The sequence below is a fragment of the Neopelma chrysocephalum genome, unplaced genomic scaffold (assembly GCF_003984885.1).
Source record: "Neopelma chrysocephalum unplaced genomic scaffold, ASM398488v2 Primary Assembly neopelma1_59, whole genome shotgun sequence".
Lineage (NCBI taxonomy): Eukaryota > Metazoa > Chordata > Aves > Passeriformes > Pipridae > Neopelma > Neopelma chrysocephalum.
The window spans coordinates 22642363-22653715 of NW_020897714.1; the positions used below are offsets into that span (position 1 = coordinate 22642363).

The 11353-nt window shown below is 40.4% G+C and overlaps 1 protein-coding gene across 2 annotated transcripts in view; it reads right to left on the reverse strand.

Annotated features, from left to right (window-relative positions):
• The window catches only part of STAB2 (stabilin 2), an 84552-nt gene extending 79389 nt beyond the window's left edge, over positions 1 to 5163 (reverse strand). For both annotated transcript variants that reach the window (XM_027680467.1, XM_027680468.1), the window contains exons 1-3: positions 4990 to 5163; positions 2124 to 2257; positions 1193 to 1308 (exon numbers count right to left, since the gene is read on the reverse strand). In XM_027680467.1, coding sequence (XP_027536268.1) covers positions 1193 to 1308; positions 2124 to 2257; positions 4990 to 5073 — 334 coding nt within the window. In that variant the 5' untranslated portion in view covers positions 5074 to 5163. The remainder of the gene's footprint in view (positions 1 to 1192; positions 1309 to 2123; positions 2258 to 4989) is intronic.
• Between the last annotated feature and the right edge of the window lie 6190 nt (positions 5164 to 11353).

An 11353-nucleotide genomic window follows, 5' to 3' on the forward strand; every position in this document is an offset into this window, starting at 1 on the left:
AACATTTCAAGTCATGCTGTATCCTACTAGAGAGATTGTGATAACATAGAGAGCTATTTTCTTCCTACAAATGACAGCAGAAACAATACTGAGACCTTGATTTCTTTCTTTTTGGGGTCAGGAAGTTTGTCCAAAGGAAGAGAGGGCTTCCTTGCCTCTGCACCCTCCTTCACACACTGTTACAGGCAGGGCTTCGAATCAGGGGCAGTGAATTCTGCTCCTCTCCAGAACTACTGATGTCCCTTGTGTGGCTTCCCAGGGCACTCTCAATATGGGATGATGAGCACTAAGGCTGCATTTGGCAGTGGGATGGTAAACTACCAACCTCAAGTGGTTATGTTCAGAAGAACACATGACCACGTACTATGCACTCAGATATTTGCTTGTGTTTTCTATTGCAATAGCTAAAAGTTGGAGTTGGACTGTTTTGCTTTAGTAGATAAATAACTGCTTAAATAATAGCTCGGGCTAAAATGATATTTTTTTAATCTACTTTGTGGACAAAAGGACTTCACAGACATTGAAACAGACCTTGACGCCATTAACTAAAGGAGGAAACACTTTGACTGGGCAGAGAAACTTCCTCTGTGGGTCTTGATGCCTATCTTGGTAGCCAGAGATTTGATGCACTTGTGGAGATGCTGAAAGGCTTTTCCTGAGGAGGGGGTAGCTTATTACCCCTGCTTCAGTAATGGCCTTCAGATTCGCTGGCAGTTGAAGAAACTATTTCAAGTTGAGCTAAAAGAAAAGACCCTCCCTGCATCAGAAAGTAGAGAACTAAAGAGGTTTGGAAATATTTCAGACACAGGTGAAGGTGGTTTTGACCTAAAATGAAACATTTAAACTTGTGGTTTGAAAATCTTATCTTTTAAAATATGTTGTGGAGATCCTCCCAAATGAAATAATTTTGCAGGCATTGACTAAAATGATTTGTTTTGAAAATCTCAAAACCACAGAGGTTTCCTGAGGTTTTTTAAGTTTCCTATTTTTTTTCTTTTTAAATGCAGCTTTGAATATCTGTTTCTCTTTAAATCCTCTAAGTTTTAGCTGAAAACTGCTGTTTACTTCTATAACAAGCTCTGAGGACCAAACTTCTTATAGCAATAGGTTCTGAAAAGAACGAAAGTCACTGCTTTATTTCTGTTCAAACTATATATTTAAAAAAAACCCCAACCAAACCAAAACAACTTACTCATGCAGTCTGGGCCCCAGTGTCCCTGGCAGCACTCAGGTTGTTCAAATTCCTTCACACAATGATGCCGACATCCCGGAAAAGAAAGTGTGTGTGTTTTAATTTCCAGATAATACCTGAGGAGAAGTTGGAACTGCTTTAAAGTACTTAAAAGCCTCCCATGGGGGAAAATAAAATTCTTAACTTCCTCTTCTCCTTTCAGTGTCAGACAAGCACTTTAAGCTTAGTTGCACTGATCTGCCTTTTTTTCTTCATTAAAACATACGTTGAATGTAAGGGCCTAAAAAGATCCTTGGATCCTGTTTCTTTTGAATAGTATATTTATCTTCCCCCCCGACATAAATACAGCACTTTTCCGTAAGTTTTGATTTGAAATAGTATTTTAAAAATAATTTAATATCAAAGTTATTTAAATGCTAAGTAAACTCAAAATAGTTGCATTTTCTCTAAAATACTGCTTTTCTTTTTTTTTTCAACCTGAAAGGCGAGATTTCAAATTTACTTTGAGATTTTTTCCCTGTCCTTCACCCCCTCACCTCCCCAACTTAGCAGTTTTAAAAATCTATTATTTATATGATAATATATGATCAGAATAATGCATAAGTGTAATTTGATACTATATATATTTTTAATATATTTTTGTATCATTCATGTCAAGTATGAAGAAAAAACAAGGAAGAGATTATATGATATCACTCAAAAGAAAATCCAATAACCATTAATAGCAATATTTATTTTCCTGTTATACCATTTGCTGATTAAGTTTAAGCATCAAGTACTCTGAATGAAGCTTGAGTTCTGGAGCTGATGAAGCCAATAGCAAATGTTCTATAATGAAATTGCATAGACTAGAGCATTTGTGACATGAATTAACATTTTCTAATTCATTAGGAAGAGTATTAACGGAGAAAAGCTCTGACAGAAGAGATACCTGCAGTCTGGTATCCCAGTCCCATTGGTAATTTTGGTGTAACCAGCAGGGCACTGGGTGTCAAGGTTTAAAGAGCAAGGTACACATTCAGTTTTCATTCTAATGAGCAGCTTTTGATCACATTGCTTCTTCATCTGTAATAGGAGAAGAATAATTAAAAAGAAGGACAAACTCTGCCCCCAGTGACATTTCTGAAAAAATTTACCTCAGGTTTGCTCTCACTCCCAGACACAAGCTCTTTCCTGTTCAGCAGGAGCTCCTGTTTTGGAGCTAAGCTATGTCATAGACCACATATTAGGGCTTTGCAGTAGCCTCGTCTGCACAAAATATGTCCAACCACGGAAGGATAAACCCTTCTAAGGGTAATATTTTTCCTAAGAGTGCTTTATCAACAAATGCTAAGTTCATCAGACTTAACAGTCAGGTTACTGAGACAACACAAGCCTAGGGAGTGTTAGTTCCAAAGCTGCCGACAAGTGCCTTCTCTATTCAATGGCAAAATTAAACAAGGTGTGGAGTAGGTTTCTCATGGCTCTGAGAACACAGAGAGCACAGCACAAGCCTGTGGAGCAATGTTCCTCTCAAAAGTGGACTTCCTGTTATCAGCACCACTGTATTGGACCAAAGGGCTGGGGAAACCTGGCTATAGTGCTATAACTTAAATGCCAAAGGCTTGTGCCCCTTGCTGTTGCGGTCCTAGTTTCAAGAATACAGATCTGACAAATGACTCAAGAAGGTGACAAAAGGAGAAAAGTCTTAGGGTATTGTCACAGCAGTGGCATTATATTTTGGGGTTGTAGAAATCATAGCTGTGAAAATGTCTATATACCCGATATAGTGTCTGTTTCCTACCATTTAAACAGTCAACCTATTTTAAAGCAGCAAGTCTTTGATGAGCTGCACCCAATGTCAGCTTCATCTTCTTTCTTCCTGCTATTTGTAGAAGTAAGTTTACAATTCACAAATGGTGAGAAATGACCTAATGCAGGGTATGATTTTTAAAAACCAGCAAAATAACCCTGTGCAGTCCAGATAGTACTGGACCTTCTGGGTGCATGTGGGATGCTGATGCCTCTTTGCAGAAGCACACAATTGGTCTAGGTGGGTACACTGGCACTTTGGTCTTTCTACATGCCTATTGCCTGGTAGTCCTGGATGAAGCCCTCACCCCTATGGTTTCTCCTCTTGAGAGATGAACACTTCAGTAGCAAAACTCGTGAGTATGTATCACAGACATGATGAGGAGATTGTGTTTCATAACCTCTGAGGGACTACACTTGATTGTCATCATCCAGTTCTAAGTATATTTCAACATCCATTTAGTTGTCAAATTTTAGTCTATAAATGCGCTGTTTAAATCTAAACAGTGGGTAGTGCTCAAGTGTTTGGATAGTGAAGCCCCTTGCTGTGTAGATGCATTTCAGGTATCTTTGAAGTAAAAATGTGACCTTTTTCCGGATGTGGGTATGATGTGGACACAGCTTGATCAGACACTTGGTAAAGTAGTGGTAAAGAACCAAGCAGCACAAATGCACAGCTCATGCACATGAAATCCTATGAGCATTTCCACTGGGTGGTATCATTACTGATAATGCTGAAGAATCGTAAAATCTGGAGTGCTGGTTGATTTTTCTGAGTCTTTTACCAAGTATGCTACTGAAGCCCTGCTCCTTGCACTTGCTTGGTGTAAGCCTGAGGCTGGATAATCTGCTAGGCCTGTAGGGTATTCAGGTCCAGAAGCAGAAAAGCTGTTGGCATTAGTGTTTGAAATGATTTTATTGCAGAAGTTGTCATCAAAAAGAAGGAACCCCACAAATTTTCATTTTTGAAACAAGAAGATTCAAAGGGATTTTTGAAAAGGTAAAATCTAAATAAAAATTACTTATACCCTTTCCCTATGACCAGCTCTACAACACTATTTAGGAATGGTGGTGTTATTTCAGCTTTCTCCCCTTTCCTCATTTTCCCTTTTTGTTTTAGGGAAAATCAAAGAAAGCTGAATTTGTAGTGGTTTTTTTTCTTTTTTTAGAGATAGAATAAATTTAACACATTTCCTAGCACTTTTTGTACATTTCAAAATATCTTTCAGTTTAAAAAACCCAACCCACCAACCATCAACAACAAAACACCTGAAGTGCCTTCCCCTCCTCCAATTATCTCTGCCCTTCTATTTCCTCTTCTACAAGTGTTTTTATTTCAGAATGCAGTAAGTTAAAGTCTCGTGATGTGAGACAGTTTAGAGGACTGCATGTCTCACTGTTGAACTCCTGGTTTAGATTTGTGACCCAATGCTTCCTGCCTCTCTACGAGGGTGATGGAAACATACGTTGTGATATTTCACAGATTCATAGGATTTGTACGTGACAAACATACCACTTCCCCAAAAGACTACAGATCTTAAGTTTATAACTTTGTACAATTACTTTCAATAACTCAATTCCTTAGATTTTTTCCCTTACTTATCTGAAACAGCTTTCTCTTCTTGTAGTTAGTAGAGTGGATAACTTTCACTATAGAAAAATTACTGCTTTCATCTTCTGACTTATCAGGAATCCTAAGAATTTTCTTTTGATAAATGCATCAGCTACAGTCTTTTGCCACATTTCCCATTTTTCAGAGACTTTTTCAGTGTACTCATAACATTTCATTTGAGCTGAATTCTCATGGGGAGTAAACAGATGCATTTCTGTTATTTCAGAGGACTGAATTACAGAGCTCGTGGTTTATAATTCAGTGTCATATACATCAATGTTTGTTGAAGTGGGTTTTTCTTCTATAGGATACAGTATCTGATAACTGCTCTCTCTATAACAGAGTAATACAGACATATAATAATCCATTACTTAAGTAAAAAACTGTTTCTTACCTCATCTTGGACTTGTGATGACGAACACAGTTTCATTGCAACCAAAAAAGCAAAAAAGAATAAAAAACCTGGATTTTTTCCCATTGTGAAAAATTGGATTCTTGTTCTTTTAGAATCTTCCAAACATGAAAACTCAAATTCAGATATAAATTGATTGTTCTTCAGAGGTGCTATTTCTTCTGCATTCTTAGGTAAATAGTTTAACAGGACTCTTGTGTTCCCCAATGTAAATGAGTGTGGGATTTGGCATGCAGAGCTTGCCCAGCCAGGAGAGATTCCAAAATGCAGGGTATTAGCTGAAAGTTTTCACTGGAAAGCTGAATAAAGCCTTCCTAACTGAATGACAGGATATCCTGACAGGGCTCTGGTCATTTATTCCTCTCTCTGAAACTGTTGACAGTACAAAATGAAGGACACTGAACTGTTATGACAGAAGATGATTTCTTCTTTTAGGTGGGCATTGATAGCGGACTGGAGTAACTACTGTGCTTGTTATCATTCGTTTGTTTAACTGATCTAAAGGAGAGCAGTGGATCTCTGAAGTTGTCTTATCAGCCATGTAATTAGCCTTCTGTAAGGGTGCGTCCCCTGAACGTGGTTTTGGGACAAATACTAGTGACTTTATCTCAGGAGACCAAATGAACATCTTCCAGCTTTGGTTAGCTGGATAAAAAGGGGCACTTTTTCTCCCATTTTTGCTTTTTTTTATTAAATAATTTTGACTCATTTTCTGGAGCAAAGCAGAAGAAAATTAACTCAGATATGTTATTGGATATGGTTAGGAGGGATGAGTATACAGACAATTTGATTTGTCAAAAGCAAGACTGTTCTTTCTTCTCAGAGCTCTTCAGCTCTTTTCTGGCACTACTCTTTGCTGCTGCTCTGGTCACTCTTGTGAGGGCAGACTCTCTTGTGTCTTAAATACCTGATAACTTGGATGCCTTCGGGTTGTCACCTTTTCTTGGTGCCCCTGACCTCATAATTTTTTTAGTAATTTGAAGACACTCCAAAAGGCTGCCTTAATACAAAGTTGTCTTTTGTAACATCTTTAATTTTGTGTTGTTTTCCTAAAGAAAGAAGTGTGATATACACATAATATAATGTACAAATTAATCTACTTTTGTTATATGTTCTAACAGAATGTTGCAAAATTGCTGATGGGAGATGGCAGGGCAAGATGTTTCCTGTGGACTCATCAGATCCTTTCCTTTCTGCTATACGATGAGGAAAGTAAATAATTTCTTGTTTATGCAGACATGATAGCAGCCAGGGGTTGTGATGTACATGCTGACAATATGTATGTCCCTGAGAAGGACTGTTTCTCTTTTATGAGGTCAAGGCCTTTTATGCTGCTTTGACCTTGCATACAATGTACAATCTGGCGTGGCGGAAGGAATGGGTCAGGTTTTCCTCCAAGAGCACAATCCTGGAGGATCTTCTCTTCCGTGTGGTGATAGCTCACGGCCACATCCCATTCTCTGTGGGATGTTTGGGAGCGAAATTTGTCCTCCCTCTGCTGCAACTGTGCCTTGTTGGAGCATGGACAGAGTGTCTGACTGGGAAGGGTCTGTGCTACCTGGGTAAAACACGTTTGCCTGGTCCCTGTGTGGGTGATGGCAGCAGCTGACAGCTTCTTCGGCAGCTTGAGGTCAGATGGGTTTCTTGCCTCTGTTACCACTTCAGACAGTACAGCGATGAAAGGAGCTGTAAATCTAGCACGTCCCTTTCCTGTCCTGTAGATCGAGATAAAGAGCAACAACATCAGCTCTCTTGTTATCTGCTCTTGCCTCCCGTATAGGCATTTGTGTGAAGTAAACTCTTTTTCCCTTTCCTTCCTCTCCCTTGTCAGAGCATGGCCTCCCCACTAACTGCCATGATGGCCACTTTCCTTGCTCCAGAGGAACCAGACACCCTTTCCTCCTTTTGGTGGTGGGCATTTTCCTTGTTCATGGAGGTTAAATGCAGGCTGTGCCAGACTCTAACTATAACTCTGTGTGGCTGGCTCCTGCCCTACTTTGGGCAGAAATATAGGCTAATAGGTCCCCTTTCACACAGGACAGGGCTCCCTGGGCCTCGGAGTATGGGAAGGTGGGACCTCAGTGTTTAAAGCAGCCTGTGCAGTGTGGCAGTGTCCCTCCCCAGCCAGGGAGCTGGCACACTGCCTTGCTTGGGAGGAGGCTGTCCTGGCCTGAGGAACCAGCAGCCATGCTGGTGTTGTGTGCTGGCATGCTGTTGGCATGGGCAGGAAGCCCTGACTGCCAGGTTTTGCCCTTTGCTTTTGGAAACATGTTAGTGGTGTTCTCGGCAGGCTGGAACCTGAGTCCTTCCTCCTCTTGTGCCTGGCCCACAGAATGCTGAGGAGTCCCCTGAGATCCCCAGTGGGGATTTCGTCAATGTTCTGCCCTGCATGTTGGCACAACTGTGCCAACTTTTGTCTTTGGCCATCCTCCAACTCCTTCTCTTGATGTGTTTGCATCCTGTCCTGGCCTTGCAGCCCATATATTTCTGGGGCTGTCCTCCTCCATGGTCGTGGTGGCAAGCTACCCCATCCTCGTTATCTTGCTGCTTATATAGCTTGCTGAGACCTTTATGCTCTTGCATTCCCTGTTCTTACTTTTTCCTGGCTTTAGCCAGGATATCTTATTTTAGCTTTGTGCTGTATCTCATTCTGTGTCCAGTTGGAATTGTGGAGAGGTCTTGGATATCTTTGGTTTCTGCAAGAAGATGAAAATTTTGGAAACCTTAGATGACAAATATCAAAATACAAATGTCTTTGTGGAGTTTGTTTCCTTGGAATTTTTATTTATTTATTTTTTTAAAATCATATTGATACAATTGAGGGAAGTGAGAGCAAGGAATGCGGAAGTGACAGTGACTGTGGTCATGGATACACCTGAAAGCTGGGATCAATTTGACATGGAGGAGCCCAGCCAGCTGTCCCTGGGGATGTTCCAACGAATTGGATGTTCTGTGTTTCAGCTGCTAGTCACCCTTGTACCTCTGAAAACATTCAAGGTGCAAGCAACCTGGTGAAAAAATTTAGGAAGAGTCACTATGTATGCTGTAATTCTGCAACTGCACATGCTGTGGCATATCCTTGTGTGTGTCACAACTTACCTTTGCTCTGCTATTGCATTCCTAGACTGGGTGCTCCTACTTCAAGTAGATGTGAATTGGTTGCCCTTTTACTTTCTTCTTCCACCTACTGCCTCTCTTCAAGTTACTCTTATTTCTGTGCCGAAAACGTCAACCAACCAGAGAAAACATGATGCTTCATTTATGTAGATGTTTTTGAAGACGATGTTTGTGCTACAACTTATTTCAGTGTTACAATGAGGCTCTTTTTCACAGCCAGGCACTGGTTTATGAGGTCAGTTTAAAAGTAAAAAAAAAATAGTGGAGAGACAGGTATACATGATGGTTGCAGCACTTGCTTTCCTCTACACAGTTTTGATGATCACACAATTTCTTGCATTTAAAAATTTTTTATTCGATTATTGACTGCGCAACTTGCGTTGTATATTGTTCCCCTTAACTCTCAGAATTTAAAGCTCTCTCAACCAGAGATGGCTGAACAGCATATGATGAACTCTCAGAGACTCACACAAAGCTCAGCTATTTCACAATCATATGGCAAAAGCATCATCTCAGAGGAAGAAATAAAAAAGAAATAAGACTGTTTCAAAACAAAGCACTCGTTGCAGTCTGAGCATTTGTGAGCTATGTGTGATAAAAGCTGGTACTGCTTTCCTGGAATGTCCCACTCTACTTGCAACTTAGCTCCTCTCCCAGGGGTACAGCCTGGTTAGTGAGATCTTAGAGAGTGTCAAGGGTGAGGGCAGTATTGAGCTAAATTTAATATTCTTACTTACTAATTTGGAAGTAAGCAGCAGAAAATAAATGAATTACTGTTTTTTTACTGTATGTGGCTTCTGTTTTAGAGCCAGTCACAGCAGGAAAACTCTCACAGGGGTGTTTGAGGCTCCACATGTCTGAGGGAAGTCACTTTGCTCTTTGTTTAGAAACTGGCTAAAGCACCTTGCAGCCGGGTAGGGAAAGATAAAATGTGTTCATAAGAAGAAAGTTTCCTAGGGGGAGGGAGGCTTTGGCTCTGCCAAGAGAAACGTCTGAATGCTAATTGTAGGTGGGAGGAAGGGGGGTACAAACCATCAAGTTGCCTAGGAGGAGGCTTGGGGAAAGGAGGGGGGAATATTTGGGAAATACTGCATTTGATTAACACAGACTTAATTGGAACATAACAAAGAGATTAAAAAAAAAAAGGTTTGGCAAGTTAAATCTTTCCAGTGGAAGCCAACGGTGGCCTATGGAGAGCCTGAATGGGCAATGTGGAAAATGCCAGGGGTGTGTAATTTTATCTGTGGGGTTATGACAGCCATCATTTTGAAACATGGTGACTATCAGAACTAATTAATTCTCCAAGCCCACAGGATGCATTAAGATGGAGCTGCAGCTGGTATGCTGAGGAATGTTGTGCACCCGGCAGAGGCCATCGCTTTTATCAATGTTAATGAGGGAGAAGGCACAGACAGCTGATCTAAACCCGAATGTGTTCATGATGCATACAGCTGATGGCAATGCAGACTGCCAGTCAAGGGGTGGTCTTAGCCATAGATTAGATCCTCATAGTGGCCTCTTCAGCTTTCTTTCTTTCCCTTCCTTTTTTTTTTCTTTCTTTTTTTTTTTTGTGTTCTCAAAAGAGTCTTTCAGCTGGTGCAATTGTAAACAAAAGGCATTCTAGCCAAAGCTGTGGCAGAGAGGGCTTTGCTAAGGAGACATGAGTAGAGTAGTGTACGCGGCACTAACTTGGACAATGTTATTTACTACAAATTTTAAGGGGAGTGTTGGGTGGGGGAGCTGTAAGGCTGAGCTTATAATCAGAATCATGCTCTAAAGAGAAAGACCACAATATCAGGGCCCACTCAGAGGTACCTCTGCCACCCTTTCATGTTATAATTGCAAGTTGTTTAAAAAAATGAAAGTCATCCTCAAGCAATAGGTAAGGCCCCAAGTCTTGTAGGTCCAGTAGGATACAGGATGTATAAATAAGTCCCTGATTTGTTGGACAGTGTTCCCCATGTACAGCCATGAGACAGATGTACAAGGGGATGAAGCTATAGGGTTCCTGGGAGGCAGGGTTCCTGCCTCCACTGCTACCCAGGAAAGGACTTAGTAAACAGGACCTGGAAGTGCAATTGGCATAGAGGAATATTAAAATCACCTTTTTGTCTTTGTCTCTACTCTGCATCTGCTTCATTGTAGTTCTGGATAGACCATGCATAGACTCTGGTCCCATGTTGCTGCCACTAAAGGTGTGATAAATGGAGGAGGTAGTGCCCTGGTACTAAATCTTGATTTTTAAAAAAAACTATAGGTCTTTGTGGTGATATAACACGCTTCAGAATCATTGGATCTCCTATTTAATAGAGTACAAATATAGCACGTATTCCTTGCAGAGATTTGAAATAAAATTAACTGCAGTTATGAGCTGCTGGATGAATACACCAAAACAAACTTGTAGTTTGACTTAACATCTGTGTAATGTCAGCATCTAAGAAGCTTCAGCTTTAAGATGTGATCAAAAGATATTGGAAGGTAGGAACAAATAATGGGCTTCCACAAGATGAGAAGTTAGCTCAAATGGATCTTGATGGCGATTCTCAAGCAAACTTCTTTCACAGTTTATAAACATCCAGGAAGGAGACTGGGGTTGTTTGTATATGTCTTGTACTTTTGCAGTTCTGCTAAGGTTGCAGTTTGTAAAGCAAAAAAAACAGGAAAAGCCTGAGATTCCAGGATTTAGGATGGGTAGAGGGATATAGAGAATGGATTTCTGGTGCTGTAAATGTTACATTGATTTTTCTAACCCTGTGGTAGAGAAGCAGGACAGAGAGCAGCACACACTTTTCAGCTTAGCAGTAGGCCATGGTAGGACTGGGGATTTTTGGAAAATCCAGGCACCATAAGGTAAGGGGTTTTGTGGAGTCGAGGGAAGGAGGAGAGGCTCTACTGACTTCCTTCCTTGCTCTAGACAATGCAGAGAGCTTGCTGTAATTTTGGCCTACATAGACCTTGTATCCTTTCATAGTAATACTTTTGTTTTGACTAGTCAGACTTAAACAAAGTTAGATTAACATAGTTAATAATTTACTACTAATAGAACTGAATTGCAGATAATGATATGGAGCAATCAACCCCTGCTCAGGTTTTTTTTCTTCCTTTTAAATGCAGTCTTTATAACACTATCTAAATGTGTGTGTTTATGGCTATAGTGGATTGATTTCAGCCACCAATTATCTTGTCTAGGAAAAGCCATCTCAAAATATGATTGAGAAAGAAAATTGTG